The 27,676-nt window shown below is 43.5% G+C and overlaps 1 protein-coding gene across 4 annotated transcripts in view; it reads left to right on the top strand.

Annotated features, from left to right (window-relative positions):
- lingo2b (leucine rich repeat and Ig domain containing 2b) overlaps positions 1 to 26,864 on the top strand; it is a 41,745-nt gene extending 14,881 nt beyond the window's left edge. The window contains exons 1-2 of one of the 4 annotated variants that reach the window (XM_085442532.1): positions 20,907 to 21,048; positions 23,261 to 26,864. In XM_085442532.1, coding sequence (XP_085298658.1) covers positions 23,304 to 25,172 — 1,869 coding nt within the window. In that variant the 5' untranslated portion in view covers positions 20,907 to 21,048; positions 23,261 to 23,303 and the 3' untranslated portion in view covers positions 25,173 to 26,864. The other 3 variants (XM_085442531.1, XM_085442533.1, XM_085442530.1) reach the window with 3 other exon arrangements.
- The last annotated feature ends 812 nt before the right edge of the window (positions 26,865 to 27,676 follow it).

The raw sequence follows: 27,676 nt of genomic DNA, 5'->3' as shown, positions 1-27,676 counted from the left end.
CAGCATCCTCACCTAAAAAAGTATTTTCAGTAGTGTAAACGCTCTGCAGACTTTGTGTAGTTTTCCTGTCTTTCTTCTCCCGACATTGTCTGGAGTTCACGTGTCAACCTTTATTTAGCAGTAGATTTGTTTTATTTTTTCATTGAGTTTCCTCACCTGTAATATTTGTGCTCATACGGGGAGGAGTGCGTCTCAGAAACTTTTGTTGCTGAAGCAGTTCTTGTTACTGATGTGGGCCCGAATACATCAAAGATGCCAGTGACAACCACAGATAACTTTTCATCAATAATTTTCACTTCATCCAACTGAGCAGAAAACTTATTTACAGTGTAAGACAGGCAGAGATGAGGATGACAAAGGAGCAGCGCAAGTAATTTCATTCGAATTCCGTTTGCCTCCGTTGTACCGCCGTGGTGGCAGAAATCTCAGCAGCAGACATCTCAAAGCCTCAGCAAAAAATATGAAAAGGTAGCCAAGCCATAGTGTGAGACAGTGAGTGATAGCGAGAAAGTTTGAACTGCCCTCTCTTAAAAATTCGGAGCCTGTTTTACATCAGAATGAGATCAAAAGTTTTCAGATTTTGGGGAAAGTGTTGTCACAATGTGAGTTGTTTGTTTTTTTTAGTTACTGTTACTGCAATGAAGGCAAATTTAATTATGACGTCGTTGCAAATAAATACCACAACTGCAAGAAATTTTACTTTTAATGATTTCAGCTACGCGTTTAGGTGCACCAGGTCTGTCCAGCGTCTTCCCCCGCCACCTGATCCAACTCACCACCAGGTGGTGATCAGTTGACAGCTCAGCCCCTCTCTTTACCCGAGTGTCCAGAACATATGGTCGCAGATCTGCTGATACGATTACAAAATCGATCATCGACCTACGGCCTAGAGCGTCCTGGTGCCACGTGCACTTATGGACACTCTTATGTTCGAACAGGGTGTTCGTTATGGCCAAACTGTGATTAGCACAGAAGTCCAATAACAGAGCACCGCTCGGGTTCAGATCAGGGAGGCCGTTCCTCCCAATCACGCCCCTCCAGGTCTCGCTGTCGTTACCCACGTGAGCATTGAAGTCTCCCAGCAGGACAACAGAGTCTCCAGGTGGAGCACCCTCCAGCACCCCCCCCCCCCCCAGGGACTCTAAGAAGGCTGGGTACTCTGAACTGCCACTCGGCGCATAAGCGCAGATGACAGTCAGGACCCGTTCCCCGACCCTAAGGCGCAGGGAACAAACCCTCTCGTCCACCGGGAAAAACCCCAACGTACCGGCAGCAAGCCGAGGGGATATTAGGATACCCACCCCAGCCCGCCGCCTCTCACCAAGGGCAACTCCAGACTGAGACAGAGTCCAGCCCCTCTCCAGGAGACTGGTTCCAGAGCCCAAGCCATGTGTAGAGGTGAGCCCGACTATATCTAGCCGGTACCTCTCAACCTCACGCAGGAACTCAGGCTCCTTCCCCACCAGAGAGGTGACATTCCATGTCCCTATTGCCAGTCTTGGCAGCTGGGGGTCAGTCCGCCAGGGCCTCCGCTCCTGGCCGCCACCTGGCACACAATGCACCCGACCCCTATGGCGCCTCCTGCGGGTGGTGGGCCTGCGGGAGGATGGGCCCATGTCTCCTCTTCGGGCTGTGCCCGGCCGGGCCCCATGGACTAAGGCCCGGCCACCAGACGCTCGCCCTCGGGCACCCTCCCCAGGCCTGGCTCCAGGGCGAGGCCCCGGTAACCCTATCCCGGGCAGGGTAAACTGTTCCCTCGGTGTCCTTTTCATAAGGGTCTTAGTGAGGGTGTGCTGGGAACGTCTAGCAGAGGCCCCAGTCCGCGAGATCTTCAACGCACACCTCCGGCAGAGCTTCAACAGCATTCCGAGGGAGACTGGGGACATTGAGTCCGAATGGACCATGTTCAGCGTCTCCATTGCCGAAGCTGCTGCATTGAGCTGCGGCCGCAAGGTGGTTGGTGCCTGCCGTGGCGGTAATCCCCGAACCAAATGGTGGACACCAGAGGTGAAGGGAGCCACTAGGCTGAAGAAGGAGTCCTATCGGGCTTGGTTAGCCTGTGGGACTCCGGAGGCAGCCGACAGGTATCGACAGGCCAAGCGGAATGCGGCTTGGGCAGTGGCTGAAGCAAAAACTCGGGTGTGGGAGGAGTTCGGAGAGGCCATGGAAAAAGACTTTCGGACTGCCTCGAAGAGATTCTGGCAAACCGTCAGACGTCTCAGGAGGGGAAAGCGGTGCTCTACCTGCACTGTGTATAGTGCTGGCAGAGCGCTGCTGACGTCGACTGAGAAAATTGTCAGGCGGTGGAAGGAATACTTCGAGGTCCTCTTTAATCCCACTGACACGTCTTCCGAGGAGGAAGCAGAGTCTGGGGATGAGGGGAATGACCCGCCAATTTCCGGGGGCGAGGTCACTGAGGCAGTTAAACAACTCCTTGGTGGCAGAGCCCCTGGTGTTGATGAGGTCCGCCCCGAGTTCCTGAAGGCTCTGGACGTTGTAGGGCTGTCCTGGTTGACACGCCTCTGCAATGTTGCGTGGAGATCAGGGGCAGTACCTGTGGACTGGCAGACCGGGATGGTGGTCCCCATCTTTAAGAAAGGGGACCGGAGGGTGTGTTCCAACTACAGGGGGATCACACTCCTCAGCCTCCCTGGGAAAGTCTATGCCAGGGTGCTGGAAAGGAGAGTTCGTCCGTTAGTCGAACCTTGGATACAGGAGGAACAATGCGGTTTTCGTCCTGGTCGCGGAACACTGGACCAGCTCTTTATCCTCTCCAGGATACTTGAGGGTGCATGGGAGTTTGCCCAACCAGTCTACATGTGTTTTGTGGACTTGGAGAAGGCATTCGACCGTGTCCCTCGGGGTGTCCTGTGGGAGGTGTTGCGGGAATATGGGGTGTCTGGCCCATTGCTACGGGCCATTCGATCCCTATACAACCGTTGCAAGAGCTTGGTTCGCATTGCCGGCAATAAGTCGGACTCGTTCCCGGTGGGTGATGGGCTCCGCCAGGGCTGCCCTTTGTCTCCGGTTCTGTTCATAATTTTTATGGACAGGATTTCTAGGCGCAGCCAAGTGGCGGAGGGCTTTCGCTTTGGTGGCCTCAGAATCTCATCTCTGATTTTTGCAGATGATGTGGTTCTATTGGCTTCATCGGGTGAGGGCCTCCAGCTCGCACTGGAACGGTTCGCAGCCGAGTGTGAAGCAGCGGGAATGAGGATCAGCACCTCCAAATCTGAGGCCATGGTTCTCAGCCGGAAAAGGGTGGAGTGCCCACTCCGGGTCGGGGATGAGTTCCTGCCCCAAGTGGAGGAGTTCAAGTATCTCGGGGTCTTGTTCGCGAGTGATGGGAGAAGGGAGCCGGAGATCGACAGATGGATTGGGGCTGCAGCTGCAGTAATGCGGACGCTGCACCGGTCCGTCGTGGTGAAGAGGGAGCTGAGTGTAAAAGCGAAGCTCTCAATTTACCGGTCGATCTACGTCCCTACCCTCACCTATGGCCACGAGCTGTGGGTAGTGACCGAAAGAACGAGATCGCGGATACAAGCGGCAGAAATGAGCTTCCTCCGAAGGGTGGCTGGCCTCTCCCTTAGAGATAGGGTGAGAAGTTCGGCCATCCGGGAGGGGCTCAGAGTAGAGCAGCTGCTGCTCCACATCGAAAGGAGCCAGCTGAGGTGGTTCGGGCATCTGACAAGGATGCCCCCTGGGCGCCTCCTGGGTGAGGTGTTCCAGGCATGTCCCACCGGGAGGAGGCCCCGGGGCAGACCCAGGACACGCTGGAGAGATTATATCTCTCGGCTGGCCTGGGAATGCCTTGGTATTCCCCTGGATAAGCTGGAGGAGGTGGCTGGGGAGAGGGAGGTCTGGGCCTCTTTGCTTAGGCTGCTGCCCCCGCGACCCGGCCCCGGACAAAGCGGATGAAGATGGATGGATGGATGGATGGATGGATGATTTCAGCTACAAAATGTCTTTTGTAAATTTATGATTTTAAAGTCTTACGCAACTTTGCATTCACTTTACCGTCACTAAACTACTTCTGAATATTTTTTGTTATCAAATCAACAACGTTTTAAGATTTAGTTATGACATAATATCTAATTAGAAATTATAAAAATATTCCATGTTAGGGCAAATTGACTGTAAATACAGCAATCCTAGCCTTGCACACCAGATTCTGCAACACCACACTGAGATTTGAAGGGATAACATGGCTGAGTTTATGTATAAATTGCTGTGTGCAGCCTCAGAGCAAGCTCTGCTAATTTTTAGTAATTTGTTGTCTCTGCATGTTTGCCAAAATAAGTGCATTTGCTGTAATGCTGTAAGAGTCTTGCAATCCAGCTGGCAAACACACCGGAATAAATCTAAGCATTTCACCGTGTAATTGAGGAAGAGCACAGGGTGTCTGCTGAAAGACGGGTTTTCGGCAGAACAAATATTCCGGAGGTGTCTGAATGTTACACTTTGGAGCAGCTGAGTGAAGACGGAGCTGCTGTTGGGACAGTGACAATTTGATGAGAGAACATCCCGAGTTTGTTGCAATTTCCTAATCTCGCAAAATGTGTAAGCTTCCCTTCTCGCCGTGTTTGTCAGCTGCTTTGGGGGTTAATTAGCATAGCGGTGCTGGAAATGGATCCACTGCAGCAGAAGACTGTCCCTTATTTCACACAGTGGACAGACTTAACAATCTCACAGAGACAGCCCAAATTTCAGGAAACCATAAAAGTTATGTTTTGCTAAATACTGTGACTTACCTGCCTTTCTGTAAAATAACACTGTGAACCTCTCGGTTTTGTAACACCTAAATAAAATGAATAAATCCCACATAAAATCCAGGTGTTCAGAGAAAAACTGTATATGGTGTCATATTGTTGACATAATGAGTAAATGCTCTACCAGCTGGAATGAAATGACACTCATTTCTCGCCACTGTGGAGCTGAGAGTTTTGAATCAAAGCACAAGTAATGGCACGTTTTCATTTCAGCCTTATAAAGCTGTCAGCTTCTCTTTAACTCATTATTATTGCTTAAACCATGTGTTCCCTGAAACTCATTGCCCATACAAATGTAGCTACCTTATTACTCATTATTATTTCCTTTTACCTTGTATCTTCCCCAAAGTATCTCTTTGTTTGCTGTGCTTCACACTAGACCGTTTTTTTCTTTATATGATTTCAAGCCCAAAATATGCCTCAGTTTGCGTTAGCATCTCAGCTCTCCTCTCTCACTGTCTCTTTGTTTCGTGCTGTTGCAGGGCACAGTGTTCTTCATGGGGGTTTCCTTTAGAAAGCATTGAAATACTGTCCTTTCATATGCCTCGCTGATTTATTAATTACTCAACACAGCATTTTCACAGTCACAGTTGACATTGAGGATGCATTGGAGTTTCATGCTTGGGTGCAGTTAGCGGTCGCACTGTATGCATGTCGCCCCGGACATGTGCTGTACAACAGAGGGGTGCACCAGTTAGCGCTGTCACCCTAAAGCAAGAATGTTGCATATATGTCTCCCTGCTCGTCTTTGGAGTATCACCCACAGATACACATGTCACGTTAATGAGTGATTTCACAGTATATTAACATGAATGGCTTTCTCTCTCTCTATTTGGCCTGTGATTGACTGACAGCCTGTCCACGGTGCACTAAACCTTTCACTTTGTGACAATTAGAATAGGCCCCGCCCTCCCTGTGACCCTGAATCCATCCATTTGTCCATCATCCATCTGTTCATCAATATGCTGATTCCAAGATCAAAACTCCAAGAAATTTCAGATGTTGTAGGTAGCAGATCCATTTCTCCATTCTTTGGAGGCACAGTTTTTTCAGTAATTCACTATGGGAGTCATTAAAGGGAGGATAATTGCTGGAATATTTTACTTAAGAAGTTCTGGTGCTTCCGTTACATTTTCCTCAAGTCGCAGGTCTCACAAGAGAACAGTAAGCAGGCGCTCTGAGACATATGCAGGATTGTACAGTATCTCATTAATCTGTTGTAAAGCACATTAAGGGAAATCTTTTGTAACAAAGTATTTTAATTTCCTTTTTAGTTGCACCAGTTGCTGCTTTGTATTTCATGGTTTAAGCAGGTGACTTGTCTATGAGATAGAAAAGCCCTTCAGTTGTCTTTAACAGGAATATCAAATGAAGCTAAATTTCCCTTCATAGGGAAGAAAGGTTAGTATCATTTCTCCTTCTAAAAATAGGTCTTTGCGTGAGGCTGCCTCATTCTCATCTGCATGCTAGCTCTTGCCAAACCCACCATGTAACACATGACCTGTTGATCTACAGAAGGCGAGAGAAAACGAATCAAGCTGTTTGCTCCTGATTGCTCTCTAAAACATAAAAATACTGTTTCTGTGAATGACAAAAGTCGCTTTAATGTTTCCGGCCACTTATCAGCCTTAATGGATCACTGAAGCGGAAGAGAACTATCAGGGTGCACTCTGGTTGCATGTGCTAAGTGCACTCAACATTTCTGCACTGATTTGCCATTCTTGGATAATAATTTGCAAAACTACTTCTCTTTAGTACTTTTGACACAAAGTAATCAATACTCAGTTCTGTTGACTTCTCATATAATGCCAAGAACAGTCAGATTTTTTTTCTTGGGGTGTTTTAGAGAAATAAACAGAGAAGTGTTTAAATGTATCCAGTACCGATGGCTAACAGTTATGCCACCCGATACCCAAATATTTCCAATATTTTTTTGATGAACTTTTGTTACTTAAACCTGAGTTATAGTACTGCATATTTTATATTTTGGTCTTATTATAAAAGGTCAAACCAAATTTTGGCATGAGGAAGACTTTGTCTGAGTTTGGGGATTTTATTTTGCTTCGGTGATCTGCCTCCTTGAGAAGTCTACGTGGTCATAAGTTTACTTGTAAAGTGCACTCAAAAGCATTTTGGCTCATAAAGAAAAGTCTAGTCTATTTGGCTCTACTTAATAAAACCATAAGACATTGTGTCTTTTCTTGACTTATAACTGAAAGCTGTACACAGACACTGAAAGAGACTCTCTGACAGAAACATGGCCACGGTCACTGATAAGTGAAGTTGTTTTCATGTTTCTGGGTCTTTGAGTGTTTTGTAGACTCATGATTTGTTCCTTTGGATTTAAGAGATGTTTTATGGTCAAGTTCTTTATTTCTGCACAAAGAATCCAAGGAACACTGCACACCCACATGGTTTCAACTAGCAGGTTGAGTGTAGGTCTGCTCTTTAGCATAACCTGCTTGATTGTCCTTTTTGACTCTAATTAAAAACATAATTTAAAAAATAAGCATCAGGCTACATTTAGTAAAACATGAAAACGTATTAGAAAAATGTTTGCTGAGGTCAGAGATCAAGATAACCGAAGGGTTGTTTTCCAATAGAAATCTTTTCAGTAGTCGCCCCCTTCTGGTGATTAGATACAATGCAGATTTTAGGCGTCCCTGCACTGGCTTCACTTTGCAGACCTGGAGGCTGTGTTTATATTTTATTTGCAGTCAATGTGTATAACTAGCAGGCACTTACAGTCCTAGTTGTTGCACAATGACAAACTTCATAACATACTGTCCAAACCTGTTATCCCTTCATCTTTTTGTCTAAAACAACCTACTGTGTGATCTAAATTCAGGCCTAGAAAATTAAAAGGTAGACACTGAGTTGTGTCTGAGTTAGTTTGAGCAGCTGCGACTATTTATTCTGTTTCTTTTAGTTCCATTGATAGAAAATAGATAAGGTGCTAAGGGATGTGTGCCACCTGTAGTCCTCCATCCTGTGTAAAACATGGGCTTTGCTATAGAGGCCACTTTGTCTGCAGCTTTTTATATTGATTTTCTGGCATATACTTGCTTTTTCTGAATGGTGCAATTTGTAAGACTGCTAATGCTGAGACTGCTGAGCTCATGCAAACACCCAGAGTCCACCGAGGGACAGAAATGTGTGGCTTCAAGCTAAAAGATTTTCTCTGCATCTATCTCAGCTGTATGGTCTTTTTTTTACTAGCTTCCCAAGTGCTTTTTGGAATACCAGTCATTTAAATGAGTACATGAATGAAACACTGTTTAAACATAAAATAGAAGCTCTATCCAAACACTCTGCCTTCAAGTCAGTATGAAGTCTAGCCACTGCATAGCAGTGGAAAATTTCCCTTCCCGCTTAGTAACAAGTCTTTCAAGTGGATATGAGACTTTGTGCAGTGTCTTTGGAATATTCATGCATGTGAATGTGTGCTAGCGAACATTTATGTGGCCCAAACCTGCTCCATTCCCCAAGGAGTTCACATTTCCCAGTCTCTAGCTATGTTTGCAGGCAGCCAATTATGCGGCAGGTGTAATATTGTGTGAAAGCATCCAGTGAGCTCACACAAACAATAATTTGATGCTCTTACATTAAGTCTGCGGATCCGCTGTAAACAAATCACAGGAGAAGAGCTTCTCTTTCTGTCACAGGCAGCCTCGGGCTTCTGTCACTGTTGTGGTAAAAATCCACAAATAGTGCACAGCAGGAACGGTTTCACCTAAAGGAGAGACTGAAAGCAGGTAATCTTCTCGTGCTACTGCTAGCCAGTGTTAACTGTAGAACTGCAATCCTGAGGAGCCTGAATTAATGAGAAATCCATGCAGATTTCTAATAGGGCTGTAATTATTAGATAATTAGTCAGTCGTGTCAAGTTCAAATGAATATCTGCATTTTGTTCTGTTGGTGGGATAAATCCAATTTAAAAGATGCCACTGTTGGCACAAAAAAGATGTCGTTCGGTGTTTGTCTCTATTTTAAATGCACATCTATATAGCCATCTGTTGGTCCAGCCATACCTTTTCTTCTTCTTGGCTGAGCAGGAAGTTCCAGATGGAGTTATCCCCCGCCCCACTTTCCAGTTACTCCTGAGTGGTCCTGACACATTTGCAGGTCAGATTAGATATATATGACATCTACAGCAAGTTCGCGCTCTGCCCCAGGTTGCCTCCCAGGACCTGAAGAAGATGTCAAAGAGGCATTTTAATTGGATGCCTGAAGCACTTCAGCTGCCCCAGTCCCCACCAAATGTCCAAACAACAAACTCAACTGTTTGGTCTCATTCTTCTGGTTATTACCCAGAACATGTGGCCATAGGTGTGGGTTGGAATGAAAATCAACTGGTTAAACCAAAGCTTTGTCCTCAGGCTCTGCCTTCTCTGCACCACAGCGGTCCAGTTCAACGCTCAGATTACGCCCATTTCATGCTCCACCTCTGCGTCACTCGTGAAACCAGAGATCCTTAGATACTTAAACTTATTCACTTGGAGCAGTGACTCTCATTCAGCAGGTGAAAACCACTGTGAAAACAACGGCCTCAGACTTTGAGGCGCTGACTCTTTTCTAGACTGCTTCACAGGTTCAAACTACCCCACTCCGAGGTCAAGGTCATACTCAGATGACACCAGCACAACCATGTGATCTACAAAAAGCAGTTGGAAGCTATGCCATGAAATGACCACAAAAAGGTACCAGAGTTTGGAGAACTTTGAAAAAAGAAACCAGTTTACTCAGTCAAAGATCTGCTAGCTCACCTGACTGCTAACGCCCATGCTGTCAATTACCCATTCCCACTAAATGCCCGTGAAGGCTAAAATTGTCCATGCACAGCGCAGTGCCACACTCTGTCAGAGGGTTTGACGAAAATGACTCTTTCCCTTTCACTCCAATGTCACCTTGGCTGTCACACTGACTTGAATACGTTTAGAGCAGGAGTGAATTCTCTAGAGTGGCAGAGGAGATTGCTAATCCGTCAGACTGATTTGGTGACAGGCAAAAGTGCTAATCCTCCCATGTTATTCAATGCCAGTGAGGACTGCCTAATCCCTCACAGAGGGTCTGATGTAAAAAGAGATGACGCTAACTAAACGGCTCTCTAGGAAAATGATCGTAAGGTCTGGGAGCAAGTTCATGCTTCCGGTACTCACTGATATCAACACAGCCAATATTTACTGCTGCTCTGTGTATTTTGTCTAAGTATCGTTTGGATCCGAGCCAGAAGCGTATTAACGTCCTGACAGACAGCCTGTTCCTCAGGTGAAAAGAAATCATCTGAAGCATCGCTGGGATCAAAATCCTGCGAGAGCAGCTTTTCCAGAGTAACTGATTCACATTTAGGCTAATAGCATAACAAATACTGTGAACATGTGATCACCAAAAATCCACATTTCACCTTTTGCCGTGTAAACAGCAGTTAATGAAAAGGATGCTGCTGCGGCGTGTTCCTCTCTAACACTCACAGCCTAAATACAAACTGATCCGAAGCCAGTGAGAACATGCTGCAGCTTGGCACTAAACGTCCGCATGAGTTCAAACATCTGTCGGATAAACTAGCTTTTCAGCATTCGGGCTTTCATCTGATTTGTGTTATTAATAATTGCTAACAGGCAAAATTACTTCCTAGATATGAGGAGCTGAACACAGAGAAAATACCAGGTCCCATGCTGACATAGTTTGTAAGTGGAGGAGACATTCCAGGGAAGGAGGGGAGTGTAAGTTCCAAGACAAAAAAAAGAGGGATGAGAGCAAATTATAATCACAAACCCTCTGGCAGTGAAATGAAAATGAGGCTTTTTTTTTAAGCTATATTAATTATACAGGTGGCAGGAATGTCTTGCTTTGGCTTCAGATACCAAGTGTAAATACAGATGCTATTAGCTGAAATTATGTCTTCCTTAAGATATACTAAAGAAAATTGGGTATGCAGTCACTTAGAGGGACTGTGCTTACTGGAAAGGAAAACTTTCCGTTATCCCCACATCTTTGTATCTGAAAAACCTGCCCTTTTAAAAAAAAAATGCAACAGTTAATCATATTTTTTTTAGCAGTCTAATGCAACTATATCTTTGTCAGCTGCCGATCTTTATTCGCAAAGACTGAAGACTGAATCTGTGAGTGAATTAATCTTTGAGACCAGCCTCAAAAAAAAGTAAGAATGTTTTTAAGTGTAGTGCATGCAGGTGGGGACAGACCAAATCAAAGGAGCATGCCGACTTTGGCAAATTAGCTTTTTCTCTAAGAGGTATGTTAGAAAATCGATTCAGCTGTTGTGTAAAAATAATAAATACGAAGCTCTTAGCCTTTTGAAAGCCTCCCAGGATTTGGGGGTTTTATCTTTTCTGGCTAAAATTTGAGATTTGAAATAGAAAGGCCATCCATCCATCCATCCATCGTGGGTTCATGGCTACAGCCGCTGAAGCAGAGACCCTCAGACCCCCCTCTCCCCATGCACCTGGGGGAAACAGAGGTGTTCCCCAGACACCGTGAGACATAATATCTCCAGTGTGTCCTGGGTCTTCCCAGGGGTCTTCCCCCGTGGGGACATGCCTGAAAAAAGTCACCTAGGAGGTGTCCAAGAGACATCTCACTCTGAACCCACCCTGAATGGACAAACACCTCATCCTATCTGTAAGGGAGAGCCCAGTCACATTTCAGAGGAAGCTCATTCCTGCCACTTTTATCCGTGATCTTACTCGTCACTGCCCACTGCTCGTGGCCACAGATAAGGTGGGAATGTGTATCGACCAGTGAAACGACAGCTCCTCGGCTCTTTTCTCCACAACAAACCTGTGCAACATCCTCATTACTGCAATCGCTGTATGAAGATCCCACGGTACTTGATCAGCTGACTTGTGGCCTTGATGGAGACCTTGGCGGTGTAGTCCCTGGCTGCATATACTGTTAAATAATCTTGCATATTTAATTTAAAGTGAGCCTTATGAGGGAGTGCATGCAGATTCATGTGTGCATTATTAGACACAGGATGGCTGAGCTAATAGTTCAACTTCATTCAAAGATTTTATTTTCAGATATTCAGCAAATATTCTTGAAACTGTGAAACATGGTAAGAATTACTTTTATAAACCGACACTTTACCAATTCCACAGTGAACCATGAAGGATGAGCTGAATTTAAATGGGCTGCTTCATTAGCATTCAGCCTTCAGTTTTGAAAGCTTTAGTGAACACAACAGAGACAAGGTGCAGCTTACTTCTTAAGGTAAATAAAAATGCCTTATTAAAGAGATGCCTTGCTGTTTTCAAATGAAAGAACTTTCCAATGTTCTCATTTCCTCTGAAATCCAAAGAAGCATCTGTTGAATCTTAAATTCAGCGACCGACTTGAATCAATACTTGGGATCGATACGGGCACCATATAATTGCAACAGGCCCCTACTAGGACAGTACAAATGCCTCCCATGAGTTTTGTGGCAAACATAAAGATGTTGACAACAAGAGACCATCTAACAACGATGGGCTCTTTTTCCCTCGTTATTTTTAGAGGTAAGCGATATGTGTAAGGTAAAACTTGACCTTTTAAACCTCTCTGACGTAGTGGTTTAGTGTCATCTGGAATGAAAAGGATTGGAGATTTTCTCTGGTTGAGTAAAACCTGGAACTATATGTGATTCTTTTTAAATATGGTTGCTGGGATTGCGCACAAGTTTAACAGAAGAAAATCCGAACCTCTACCCCAGCAGCAATAAGCCTCCATGCAAATGTGCCAAAACCTATCAGTAATATAGTCGTGAAACACATTACACAGGACTTGTTTGCAGGAGATAAGATGATTAGAATAGAGAGCAAAAACATTCTGGTGTAATATGTTAAGACAAATCTTCTTTCTGTGAATGAGGAAGGCCCCTATGAACCAGCAGTGGTATACGTCTACCATGAAAAATGGATGAGTTCTACCTCCCAAGACTAAAATTAGACAGAAACCTAATATGGTGAGTGTCCTTCAAGTAACACTCGGATTTATAAGCAACAAGGAAAGAGAGCGAGGGGGTGAGAAAAATCTACTACTCTACAAAACTCTTGCCAGGATAGGCAGGAGACAATAATGCCAGTGGACATGGCGTGGAAAATCAGATCATTATTTTGTTGGAAACCTAAGCAGTCATTGAAATGAAGCAATGAGATATTTGAAGCAATCACTTCTCACAGTATGATTACTGTCCTTCTGCGACGGAGGTAGAATATAAAATGGCTAGAGACTAACGCACAGACCAGTATGAATATTGATGTTACAGTACTATTAGTTACAGAATTGAGTGTCTGTGCGACACATTTGAAAAAGGAGATTTTAAAGCGAATCACTTGGAAAGCAGCTAATAGATTGCCTACTTAACTATTTCATTATTTCAGGAAGGACCTTAATGGACTATTTGATCTTTTAGCATATGAGAGAAATCTTTGAGAATCAGTAGAAAAAACTACTTGTGAATGACTCATATTTAAAAGAGCAAGCTTAAGGGCTCGCTCATTTATCAAGTAAAGCTCTTCCATGTATCTGACATGTTTGACTGTACATTAGAAGGCTGAAAATGAACTGTTTTCAAAAGCAGAATGGAACTGCTTTCTGTCAGACGCGTCTGTTATACCAGATTGTTGTGTTATAGTTTTACTTAGATATGACAAGAGTCTGAAAGGTTATTATTCGGGACATTATGCAAATGGTCTGCTACTTATGTAGCGCTCTTCTACTTCAAATCCTCTTTAGGCATTTACACAAGCATCTTTTTGTGCATCTAAGTGCTTTTCTTCTAAACTCCAGTGGATGCATTGGGTCCAACTCGGGGTTCAATATCTTGCCTAAGGATACTTTGACATGCATACTAGAGAAGACACCAACATTTCCATTTGTAGCGACCTCTCTACCTCCTGAACCGCAGCTGCCTGATTGCTCAGTGATCAATTTTTAAGTATATTTTGCAATGGAAGCCTTCAGCCTCAGTCCGACCGGCCTAGAGACCAGTTGCAATCCCCTTGGCAACCACTTGCAATCAAAGCAAGGAGGTTTTTGATGCAGCAACTTTGCGACCAATTTCACTTAGCTGGCGACCACCGTTGAGTCAGACATATACATTGTTCCATATGGATGGATGTCTGCTGGATGTTGTTTCTAGGCTTGTGTCCCTGAAGCCTTGGCTAGTGATCACTGTTCCTCTCAGTCATAAATTTCATTTCTATTTCATGCAGATTATTCTTCTGCCAGAACAAATAATAACAGAAATCTGTGAGATAATTTATTGGCCACTTGGGGGCAGTGCAACCAACTAAAAAATAATAAAATAATAAAATTGAATTGTAAATTACTGTCCCATTTAGAGTTAAGATCCCTTACTACTAATTTATGAATGACAAGTAACCTCATTTGTGACATTTGGTTTCAAAATATCAAAATTAAGGTAGCAAAAGTGCTAAAATCCAGGCTTCACAAGTGGATTTTAATTAGCAATAGGTGAGGTCACAGTGACTACATCCATCTCCTTCATATATAACCAATGACAGCGAAAGCTTTTAAACATACAGCAAAAATACTGCAAAAAGCCTTTGGACCTTTATGACTAGGCTTTATCGGATAGTTGCTAACATTGTCTGTCTTTCATGATGAATAGGTAGCACAAACCTTTTCCTTATTTCCTTTTTTTTTTTTTAGCATAATGCCAAAAAAATTAAAACAGAGGATGATGGCGACTAAATCACTGAATTTAATTATTTCATGTGAATGCTGAAAATCAAAAGGACTCTTAAATGATCTTAATAAGACAAAAGCAACATTCATACAATGCTACATACACTTTTACACAAAAGTGACTTTCCAAGGATTAGACTGAAATGTAAATTTGATATATTTTCAAGAAGAAGCATATCTGAAAGTTGCTGTGCTCTATGATATGTCATCTAAAGAATATAAGAATATAAGAATATAAAGAGGCAGTATGGGAATCCGTTGCCCATCCACAGTTTATAAAAACCACAGCTCTTCCTTCAGTATTTGTCAGAATTTAATCAAATTTGCACGTAACGAGAATTCAGTTTTGACTAACATTTTACAAACAGGGTTTTTGTGTGTCATAGATGGCATGTCAGCCGGTGGAGGAACACAATGCTCACATTATTCATGTCCACAGCATGGACGCTGTGTTACAGCACATTACTGTTTGCATTTAGTCGCACTTCTAAAAGCTGTTGTGCAAAGGCTCTGCACACTCCCTCCCTCTGTCTATCAGTATGAGCAAACACTCAGTATTAACTGGACAGTTCTAAATCCAGAGACTGTGGGGTAAAGCAACATCCCTCGTGAGCCTGCAGCACAGCAGACGCACAACAAGCCACATGGTGGAAGACAGGATACACTGGTGATGGCTCAACAAGCCACAGCTTCAGAGGAAACGTGGCCAGTGGTGCAGAAAGAAGCTGTTTAATTGGCAGAGTTTGGATGCACAGGCTCTAATTAGCCGAGAAGAACACGGTTCAACTTCCGAATCCTAACAGCACCTTGAAAGCTCTGCTGACATTTTGCACTCTGCAGGGTGGTCAGTGTGTGTGCAGAGTGACACAATTCCCAGAATAGAAAATGAATTTGGCTTGTTAGTATTTGTGGTGAATACACAGCGAATTATCATTAAATCGAGCTCAGGCTGCACCGAAGGCAGAAAGCATCAGTAATGCCTTTCTGCTGCTTTTGCTAAATCTCAGCTGTCCTCTAGCTCCCCTGTTTCTTTCTTTGTCTAACGGCATTAGTAGAATATGCAGTCCTAATATTTTGTTAATTCACTGTGTCACAGCATCGTTGCTTGTTGAATCATCATCACCATTTGCACGCACATTTGTTTGTGCATCAGATATGCACAAAAACGATGACTGGTTCGATGACATGTCCTCTCGGGTCAATTATCATGCAGAGTATGTTCCCGCTGATAATAATCGCCTACATGTGAACTCTCCCATGTGAAATAATTCCATTATTCATGCCACTCATACATCTGGAAATGAGCAAAGCAGAACATTTTATTATTTAAGCGAGAAAGCAAAAGGATGAATAGAAGCGCACAGTTTTTATGACTGGTGATCTAAAGTGACAAATGAAAACTTGAAAGAAATACAAGCTTTTTATAATGCAAAAGCAAGAGTAAAATCTGCATTAAAGTCCTTTGCAGGGGTTGTAGTGGGGAAAAAATGATAATGGCTTATTTCCAAGGAGCTGGCTGCAAAATAATTGCAGCCATGTAAATGAATTCAACAACAGACTCACGTTTGCAAGCCTGTGGGAGGAGGAGAGAGGATTTATAGTGGCGATTATTATGCACCGTAACCACAAAGACAACACATGCCTTTAATGTTATATAGCTACCTCTAGCCACACATACTGGCTTAACTGTGCAAACATCATTACCTCAAAGTTGCAGTCCTGCAAATGGTGCTTTTCACAAAACTGCAGCACAACACATTGATTTATTGCACACCTGAGGGCAAAAAGAAACGTGATGGACACGCTGTGTCAATAAAATGCATTATTAATCCACAGATAGTTTTGCAGCCACAGATATTGTATAAAATAAAATGTTTTGGTACGGTCCAATTAAGTCCCTCCCAGTGTAAATTGCGTTTGCTCTGCTCCTGTCAAAGGCCGCAGATTTGGTAAGTGGTGCGATAATGAACAGGGATTTAATGGTGCTCATCTTGACAGATGAGCCCGCAGATTAAAATCAACATGTGCGCTGAACATTGCCTGAGTATTACTGAGATCTCGTGGAAGAGCTGCAATCAGTTTCTCCAGCTTCACGCAGTAAAAAGTACATTAGAAGTCACGGTCAGCTCAGGAAAACAAGGGTTTTCATCTAATCTTGTAAGCGTGGCTTTCCTTCACTTCTTCATGCATTTCTGCTTTATGTTCTTCTCTCCCCTCTCTCTCTTTTTTACCCTCTTCTTTCTTTCTCTCTCCATCTCACAGTGACTCATGCATCACCCTAGCTCCTTTTCGGCTGTCAGATTTTCTACAGTTTCACTGTGACTCTAATCCAATTCAGAACCAAATCCCAAAACGTTCAACCCTGTAGGCTGCCCTTCTCAATGACCCGCCTTACTATTACAATTTACCCAGAATTCTATGGGCTTTTGTATATTTTGCATCTTGAACGTGACAGGGTTGGCTCCAACTCTTTCTAAAAATATTGTAAAGCTCAAAGTGAGAAGCTGCATCTATGGTACTGTATGTGTGCCACTGTATGTCAGCCTGGGTCAGGCTTGTCAGAGCCACAGATTTAAACAGGCCACTCGCAGTGTTGAGTCATATGTCAGTGATGTGCAGATTACTTCGACGCAGTAAATGCTTTCATATTATAGTTCTGGTCTCATTATGATTATAACAGAGGATAATAATCATCCCTTTAACCCTTTACATGCTGGAGGCTTCTGCACCGTGATGTGGCTGTCTCAGTAGCCCATTCAGTGAGGAGGTGGTCAGGTACAGCTGTGAGTCCAATGAGCGTTCCATTGTTTATTTTTTCTCTTTAAAATAAATCACATTTAGCACAGTTACAGCTGAGCACCCGTAGAATAAGTTCTGTGTCATCATGTTTAGTGACTCATTGTTATAAGACTATTTTTTTACTCTCAAATGTATAATTAGGAATTTGTTGCTGTCGTTTTCCATCAGGATTATTGGATTTCAAAATTTGGTAATGGTAGAATTTTTTGAGTTGCTGAATTTTCATTAAATGTTTTCACAGTTTAAATATTCAGATTAACATCTGCGTGTACTTTAAAGCGAAAGTGCTTTCTTTCATTTTCCGTTCAATTCGTCCATAGTATTAAGTTAGTGTAGCTTAAAAGTTATGGGTTGGAAAATACTCCCTTTTCTCTTTTCCTTCTGAAAAAACGCAGGCTCGGTGTTACATTTTGTCTATCACATCCTGCACCTCTTCACTGTGGCGAGCTTAAAGTTCACTTTGCACCTCCATCCATCCATCTAACCATTATCTGAGTTCAGATCACAGACACAGCAGTGAACGCAGACACACCCAGACCACCCTCTCCTCGAGCACCTCCTCCTCAAGCTCACCCAAGTCAGCCAAGAGACCCAACCTCTCCAGTTTTTCTCCATAGTGTTTCTTATCTATCGGGACCAAGTTGTAACTGGCTGTATTTGGGAAAATGCAGAGTTTAGAGTTAATGCAACAAATCCACTAACATATTTATCCAGCCGATAAAAATTAAATACCAACAGTTCATTCTATGTATTGGTCTGCACAAATCCAGGTTGATATATATCTGACTCTTCAGTAACCTGGCTAAATTCTTCCGTGTGTGTGTGTGTGTGTGTGTGTGTGTGTGTGTGTGTGTGTGTGTGTGTGTGTGTGTGTGTGTGTGTGTGTGTGTGTGTGTTTATTAAGCCCATAAAGGAACAAGAAAAACTTTTCACACAAGCTGGGTGTTTTTTATAATTGCTTGAAAAAGCTTTAACAAAGATAATGAAACACTGAACTTTTATTCAGCAGTATCGGCCGTATAAATCCACCTGCGTAGTTAAACAACCGGCGTGTCCAGTTTACACTGTTGTTAGCAGGCTACTGCTCTTTTGAATGATGCCTCCAGACGGAAATTTCAACACTCCAACACCTGCAAATTCTAAACATGATCATCTTTTGCAAGACCTGTTTTATATTATACATAAATATTCTTCACTGTTAATATAAAGATATTGGTGCTGTTTTAAAAGGTCATGAGCTCACGTTTTTAAATGTGCTGTTAGATGTTTAATAACTGGCAACTGAGTACAAATGTGTTCCTTTCAGTCTTGTTTGTATTTTTTCGTTTCTTCTTTTATTCCTCTGACTCTTTAACATGTTGGAAATGGGTTTTCTTTCCCATCTGCTTTTCACACCCTCCACCACCTGTCATCGCCTGGAAGTCTGAAAAGCTTTTTGCTGGGAACACAGAGCCTTCATCACAACAAGCTAGTTAATCTCTGGTTAATTCGCACCAGGTGCTACTCAGTATAGAACAAAGTTGTTGCCGCAGAAAACACCATTGTTTCAGCAAAGGCCTCGCTTATTTTGATTAATTATGCCACAATGTTAAAAAGATGTGGGGTACAGTTACAGGATTTGCTGTATTTTTCTAAGAATTTTATCTGTGTCTCTTGGGTAAGTAAGTAAGCAAACTTAATTTAGCATTTTACAATATGTCTAAAAAACCATAGATGTTTTTAATGGTTAAAGGAGTCTGCAGAAGCAGTGCTATATCACAGTTGAAGTCCCACTAGAAATTGGTGTGGTGATCTGAGTGGCTGTGGAGTTACTCTGATAGAAGAAGCTTCTGTGACATAGAGGGCTTCGAATGTGATCTGGAGGTGGATAATGCAATTAACCAGTGAATGCTCTCTTGCAGTTTCACTTAAAAACAGTTACAGTGTCAAAGGTGATAAGAAACAAATCCACTGGTAATTTGTTTTCTTGTGTTTGTGTACGCAGTAGGCACTATATGCTCACAGACCACTTCATTAGTTACAGCTTGCTAGGAGCAGTTTGGACCCCATACAGTCATTAGAGCTTCCTTAATTCTTTGCGACACAGTTTCATGAACAAGGTGCTGGAAACATTACAGATTTTGGTCCCTATTGACGTAGTAGTACCGCACAGTTGCTGCAGATCTGTTAGCCGCATTATCCTGCTGGAAGGACTGGTACACTGATGTCTGTGGGATGCACATAGTTAGCAAAATTATTCAGGGAGGCTCTGCTGTTAAATGAGACTTATTTGGTACTAAGCGGCCGAAAATGTGCCAAGAAAAAATCCCAGCTTGAACCTTCGATACAGGGCAGCTGGATACACATTTTCGTGCCATTTATGCCAAATTCTGACCCTCCCATTCAAATGTTGCAGTAAAAATCCAAACTCGGCAGACCAGTCTTTTTAAGTTTTGTGTTGTCCTGTTTTAATAACCTCATATAAATTGTAGTCTGAGTGTCCAGCTTCCAGTGTGGTCTTCCGCTACAGTGGCCCATCTGCGTCAAGGTTGGACATGTTGTGTGTTCACAGATGCTCTTCTGCAAATCTTGGTTGTAACATGGTTATTTGAGTTACTGTTGCTTTCTTGCTGCCATGCAGTTGACTGATTGGATAATTGCATTCACAAGCAGCTGAATATATGCTATATGTAACGCAGAAGTCGGTGTGTGTGGAATGGCAATGTTTCAGAGTTCAAAGTATGAATTTTTAATGCAATGGTCAATAGTCAGATCACTAAATGGATTTTGTATTTAAAGACTTCCACATTTTATCAAAGTATTTTCTGATCACTAAGTACATCCTCATCCATCTGCAGGCACTTCAGAGATTCACACACTTTGCCAGACATAACCAAACAATGAATAATGAGTGAGACTGATAATGACCACAGTCCTGTGATTTCTTTTTTAAACCTTTGTTTACCAGGATGTGAAACTCTTTTGTGAGAGTGCCCTGAGCTAAGAGAGGAACCATCACTACCCCCATCTACTCACACATACTTTTAAACATCAGTCACAACTTTTTCAATAGCCAAACAAAGTTTATGGTTGGTTTAAAAAACAACTTTTAACCAAGTTAAAAGTTAAAAATGATGAAAGTTTAATTTTACTTTTGTTTACTACTATTTACCCTTTTGCGATGATGGTTATTAGAAAGTGTGATCATTCTTATCAGTTATCCATTCAGCTATTCTGTGGAGATAAACTAGAACGGTGAGCGGCAGAGTGGTGTTGGGTGTGTGTGGGGGCATCAAACAGACTGCTGGTCTTTAGAAGAATCAAAGCTACATCAGTTTTCAAGGTTATGCGCTTGCACAAATGTTGAAATAGTATTTTAATCCAAGGACATGATTTGGAGTCTTGTGGGAATCACCTTTATTGCACCAGTGTCCGCATGGGAACCTGGACAGATTTTGATTCATGAAGCAATATAGCAACTGTACAGTTTTTTTTTTCCACAATTTCTGCTTTAAAATGCATAAAATTTTCCTCTGCTTCATTTTTTAAAACCTTTTCTAACTGTGGAGAAATGAAAGCGTAAAACAACAGCTAGTTTACTCCTGATACAAGCTTTAATAACTGACGAGATGGTGCCGTTTCCGTTTGTAGGCTAACTCTCAGAGCAGAGCCGTGGCAGGACCGCCTGACACACGACTCATCAGCACATCACCAGGCCAGTTCCCCACTGCAGCAAAAGAGAAGTGGACTGTAATTATTAAACAGAGAAGCAGGGAGGAAGAGAAGCTGGCGGGTAAGGGCAGACTGATAAATACACAAAGAAAGAAGCAGGCATGTGGAAGGATAATAAGGTAGAGAGACATAGATAGTTACCAGAGCACCAGATGGATGGGAAACAAGACAGGCCGACAAATAGCGAGGCGCTCGGAAACACCTTAAAGTGAGCTTGGCTCCACCAGCGGACCTGAATTTCTACCCATACATTCAAATAGTTTGTTGTCTCAATATGAAAACTAAATGAATATGGAAAAACATCACCCCCCAGCCCTTACTCTATTCCTTCCTTTTTTCATTAATTTGATTGGCAGACAACACAGAGCCGATGGGAGTAAGGGTTTGTAGTTGCTGTGGCAACGGCCTGCTCTTTGTTAAAGGCTACATTCCTGGCATCTGATGTGTCTGCGCCGCGATCGATAAAAACCCAGCCTGCAGGGACTGATGAACGGACTGGGGCTTTTGCCAGGCAGGACCGCGGAGAGAAAAGGAGTTAGGTGGAAGATGTGTGAACAGGAGGATACGGAGATAAAACAGCAATAGAAAGAAAAGGGGAAAGAAAGGCAGAGATATGGAGATGCGAGCGGTGCGGCTGATGAGCTGAGCGGTGGGGTGAGTGCTGTAAGAAAGAGGATGAGTGAGTGTGCATGGCTCCTTCTGCCTCATCTCAGCTATTTTCTGAACGTCACTCACTTCACTATCAAAGTAAGGTACGTGTCTGTCTGTGTGCTCATCATCTGCTTACCTTGGCAGGATTTTGCTTTGCGAGCTCTGCAAGCAGTGGAAAAGCTTTTCTAAAGGCGCCTTTCATATTTCTCCCATTTTTCCTTGCCTTTATCACAGAGCATTCAAATTTCCACCACTCACAGATGTGCCTTACGTTTTGCACACCTAATTGGCAAAGATAGCCATGAGCAGAATGCAAATACTACTGGTAATAAGGCAATTATGGTCAGCCTCTCTGTCTACATAGCCATCTGTCAATTCAACAACCTGTGGCTGCTCACTGGTGGTTTTTTCTGTCAAAGTCTGTGTCTTTCCGAGCCATGGAGAGATTCGGCTCTTAGAGATAACATTTTACTGTTGAACTCTGCATCCGTCTCCTCATTACCCTGCTGTTATCTATGCTTCCTTTCCAGCCCTGCCTTTGCAGGAATGGAAATTAAGAGCCACATTTCGCAGGACAAATGAATAAAAATGCGTATTTAAATTCACTAAAGCAGCCTCTGAAAATTATTAGTGTGTAATCACCTCACCCGTGTGGGAAAAAAACTTGTGCAAGTGGCCACGTTTGCATTTGTCTCCTTAAACATAATTGAAAGAATTTGGTTTGAATTAACTCAAAATGATTTAACTGGAAACAGTTGCATGCACTGTTATGCAAAGCAGCAAATGTGGCCACGGTAAACACCTTTTGTATAATCGCGAGCTGAGAATAAATCACGTGCACGGCGAAACATGCACAGTGGCTGCAGAGGTGTTAGTCCACTGTGCTGCAAAAATAAAAATGTATTTTTCGAAATACAATAAGTATTGCTGGGTTATTTAAGCAGTACAAAGTGCAATACAAATGCATACACCATAACGAAAAAATAATAAGCACAGAAAAGAAAGAAGAGAAAGCATGTGAAACTGCCATTTGTCACAACATCTTAGTGAAAATTATAGAAACACACTGTGTTCAGTGCAATATTTAACAATAAGTGAGTTGACTCAATATGTCGATCGCTAAATAAAGAGTTGTATATAATATATACTTCCATTCATTGTGTTGGGGTTACATGTGCTGGCAAAACTCTGTAGATTTAATTATAGCAGCAAGCACACGCTGTCAACTCACACACATGCAGCAACAACAAATCCACATGGGCATTCAGCCTCAGTGGACTCTAACGAGGGACATTTCTCGCCATTGGGCTGAAACATCTTCCATCCTCGTAAAACATCTCCAGTTAGCCTGCAACCTTTTGTGCTAACACAGTGATGAACGTTCACATTTTTCTGGGGCTGATATTTCTATTTCTTGCTGTGTCTCGCCCTGCTGGGAGTTTAATTCCCTCATATCCACCTCGCCAGGAAAAGGGACAGTTCATTAAAGGAGAACAGAGTTGGCAGCTTAAGTAGACAAAGTGTAAAAGGTTGTAAAAGGTTGAAAAATGCACGAAGGCGGAGGAGGGGGTGCAGCCTGAGTGTAAGTGTAATTTAACACATTTCTTGTTCATGTCTTGCAGAGCTTGTTCGTGATGGTGCTCTGTATGCACAAGAAGCTGTGCCATGAAAGAGGGCATCGTGGGTAAAAGAGACATGCGACACCCAGCATCGCACCACTGCCACCTCTTTCTGGGCGGGGCCTTGCTGCTTCTCCTGGCCAGCTCGGTTCTGAGCTGCCCCGCCCGATGTGATTGCTCTGCTCCAAGCAAATCGGTCAGTTGCCACCGCAAGCGCCTCCTCACCATCCCTGAAGGCATCCCCATTGAGACACGTGTCCTAGACCTCAGTAAGAACAAGCTGCGCGTCATCACGCCGGACAACTTCTCTTCATTCCAGCAACTAGAAGACCTGGATCTCAGCGACAACCTCATCAGTGCGGTCGAGCCTGGTTCATTTCGTTCTCAGCTTGCTCTCCGCTCGCTCAACTTCCGCAGTAACCTTCTCCAACTGGTTCCTGTCGGTGTTCTGTCGGGCCTGACCAGCCTCACCCGCCTTGATCTCAGCCACAACAGACTGGTGGTTCTTCTGGATCATGCCTTTCAAGATCTGCGTAGGTTGACATCACTGGAGGTGGGCGATAACGAGCTGGTTTTCATCTCTCAGCGGGCCTTTACTGGATTACTCGGACTTCAAAGCCTGACACTGGAACGTTCCAATTTGACGGTCGTACCTAGTGACGCTCTGGCACATCTGCACAGCCTGGTCGAGCTGCGCATGCGCTACCTGAGCATTAGTTTTCTTAAGCCTTTCTCTTTTAAGAGGTTATCTCGTCTCCACCATTTAGAAATTGATTTCTGGCCCTGGCTGGACACACTGCCTCCCCTCTCGCTGCATGGCCTCAACCTCACAACATTGTTCATAACCAACACTAACCTGACTGCCTTCCCAGGCACAGCACTGCACAACCTACCCTACCTCACGCATCTCAACCTGTCCTACTGCCGCATCCAGCACATCCACCAGGGAGATCTGGGCCAACTCTCACACTTGCTGGAGCTCCGCCTCCAAGGGGCTCAGCTGGTTTCTATAGAGCCCTTTGCTTTTGCGGGCCTCAAATCTTTACAACTACTGGATGTGTCAGAGAACCGACTGGACTCTCTGGAGAAGGGAGTGTTCGCCTCTCTAGACAGCTTGAAGAGGCTTTGTTTGGGTGGAAACCCGTTAGTGTGCGACTGCAGATTGCTTTGGCTGCTCAACAGCCACAAGCCCCCTTCTCTGCAGATTTTGGATGTCCAGCCTAAGTGCAGCGCACCTCAGAACCTCATTGGGCAAACTCTCCAGGACCTCAAGGAGCCTCTGGTGTCCAAGTACATGACCTGCACCAAGCCACGGATTGGACCCAACACCACACAGCTGCTGATGGCTGACGAAGGCCAGCCCGCCCGTCTGAGCTGCATGGCAGAGGGAGCGCCACAGCCGTCTGTGGTCTGGATTACACCTCACAGACGCTATATCACAGCCAAAAGCCGTGGTAGGGTGGAGGTCCGACCAGATGGTACCCTTGAGATCAAGACAGCAGAGCTGCATGACCACGGGGTGTATAGGTGTATTGCCAGTAACCCCGCTGGCAATGCTAGCCTTTCGGCCTCTTTAGCTGTGAAGAGTCTGAGCATTGGGGATAGATCTCAATATAGCAACAGGAGCACAAATAATCTGACAGACTCCAACAGCACATCGGGGAATGGGACTGCACTGTACAACATGACAGACACATTAGACATTAAGACTATCATTATATCTACAGCCATGGGCTGCCTGTCCTTCCTAGGTGTGGTCATCTTCTGCTTCCTGTTTCTGTTTGCCTGGAGCCGAGGGAAAGGACGCCATAAGAGCAACTTTGATATGGAGTATGTCCCTCGCAAATCCAACGGGGCTTCAGCAGAGGCGACGGAAACAAGTGGCCCACGAAGGGTCAACATGAAAATGATCTGAAAACAACGCAGACTGGCACACACCATAACGGTGTTAACGGCACAGTGCACACATATCAGTTAGGGAAAAAAATAAAGTTTTTTCTATGACACAGTGGATTTGTGACAAATGAAAGTCATGTACATTTATAGTGGGTGTCGATATGACGGTGACGTTGTGACAAAGTGGACATGTGACCATAAAAGTGATATATGAAACCGTGGACGTGTTTATATGAAATAATGTTCTCATACAGTACACTGAATATAATACTATAACCAACATATCAATATGGGAGTGATATAGTGTTGCACTAGGCATGTGATTCAGTGGTGATGTGATGAGTAATGATGTTGTCGACTCACCGTGACATCAAGGTGAAGGAGGGAGCCGCCGGGACTGACAGGGGACGTCTTTGCGTGGCAGTAGAGCTATCATCGCTGCAACATGTCAGGACTAAATTGTCTAATACCCATCTTAGCTGCAGTGTGAAAGGTGTGCGTTGTGTTCATGTGTGCGTGCGTGCTTGTATGTGCGCGTGCATCTGTGTGCGCATGTTGCATTCGTGTGTTTCTTTGTGCATGTGCACGCATTGCCTTTCTTGTTGGGTGGAACAATTAAAGCGAATGATGGGGTCCAAAGCATTTTTCCAGGCCTTTTTCTTCTCGTTCGGTCATTGTAACGACACCAACGCCACTGTTGAGTAAAACAGAGGATTATATATGTTTGTATGCAAAATGACAATTAATATATTCAAAAGAGATGCTGCATAGCTACATTATGAAAAGGGGTCATTGTCCTCCTTGGAATGACTTCAACACTGGATAGTTTTTTCTAAACTTACAGAAATGTAGTTATAATGTGAGGCCAGAGCTTTGTCTTTCCCTTGGAGCTCACTTCCCAGCAAAACAAGACGCTTTTCCTGACAAACAGCAGTGGACAATTCTGTTATTGCTCTGGAAAGGCTTCTAGCCATAGAAATGGCATGTTAAACCCATTTTATAACATAATAAATCATTGGAGATTTTTCTGCCAGACAAATCCCCTGATATGATATAAAAGCTAGACACAATGGCAAAGATTTACTGGCCAGTGCCCTCTTTGGGACAAGACACAGTTGAGCTTCGCACATTTATGGGTTGAATTCCCCTTCCTCTCGCATTTTTCTTTGAGCGCATCACTTCAAGCTAGCGTGTCGGGATGCTTCCCAGGGGCTACCAAAAGGTCCTGGGTATTTAATAGATGGAAATTTTAAAGTTGTAGTGGATCTTGTACTGTTTAAGGGGGGGTTTCCGTTGTTGTTGAAATTGTTCTAAATGTTTCGAGAAAACAAAAAAAAAAGTGACTCAATTAAGGGCAATTCTTTGTAATGCAGGGATGTGGGTGTTAACTTGTGTGATCCTGTTGTGATAAAATGTTCAAGGTTGTATAATTGTTTTCATATGACAAATTTATGGGTATATTTTCAAAAGGAAATAAATCTTAATCATACCCCTAAATCTGGAGTTGCTGTCTATAATATCACTTCTTCATAAGCAAGTAGGCATGATTTTATATGACTTAATTAATGTGATTTTTACTTATTTTATTAGTTTAATATTATAGGAACAGTGTGGCTGATATGTCATGGTGTCAAACATGCACATTTATGAGCTATTTTGGCTCCATTAATTGCACTCTAACATCAGGAATACCGCACAGTGCTCAGCATGGTGGCGGTTTTTCAAAGTTAAAACATGCCGCTTTAATATGCTATAGTTCAGTGCTATTTTTCACATCTGTAGTCAAGCTAGCTGCAGTTGGTAAACCACTTGGGTTTTGATAGTTAACACAAGTATCCATAGCCCCAGGGATCCCTATGGTTTTGCAGATCCTCAAACACGAAATCATTGACAATAAAATTAAAATGAAACAGTTGGATGAATTGTCATGAAGTTTGGTGTTTATGTTCCTTTTTTGACAATCACATTAACTTTTAACCCTCTCGAGGCAGGCGTTGCCAATTTGCAACAGTTAAAAACTAAGAACCTGATTACCCCATATACAGGTGTCACGGCTGCCGAGGCGAGCCGTGTGGATTTAGAAGGAGGACCCAAGATGCAGGCAGTGGATAAGATGCCGGTGAGTTTATTTATACAGGAGTGAGAAGGCAAACAGGCAAGAGGGAAGACAAAACTAAAGACCTGAACTGGGAAAGCTAAATGACAAACCTGAGATGATACAAAAAGGGCCGAAAGGCAGAGAGACGAGCAGGACACCGAGTAATACAGACAAACCGGCAACAGGCAGGAAAACACACAGGGCTTATATACACAGGGTAGTAACGGGGAATCGGCAACAGGAGGGAGACACAGCTGGGAGAGATCAGGGCTAGCGAGACAGGGGGAACAAAGCTGCACATACTAACATCAGACAGGAACAAGAACCTTCAAAGTAAAACAGGAAACAAAACACACTTTACTAAGACACAGACTAGACAGAGACAGACTTGACACTGACCAAAGGCTACTAAATGATAATCATAA

The sequence above is a fragment of the Copadichromis virginalis genome, linkage group LG19 (genome assembly GCF_057382275.1).
Source record: "Copadichromis virginalis isolate Kocher_CV1m ecotype Utaka linkage group LG19, C_Virginalis_male_GT1.1, whole genome shotgun sequence".
NCBI classification, from domain to species: Eukaryota; Metazoa; Chordata; class Actinopteri; order Cichliformes; family Cichlidae; genus Copadichromis; species Copadichromis virginalis.
This window is presented reverse-complemented; position numbering and strand designations above follow the sequence as displayed.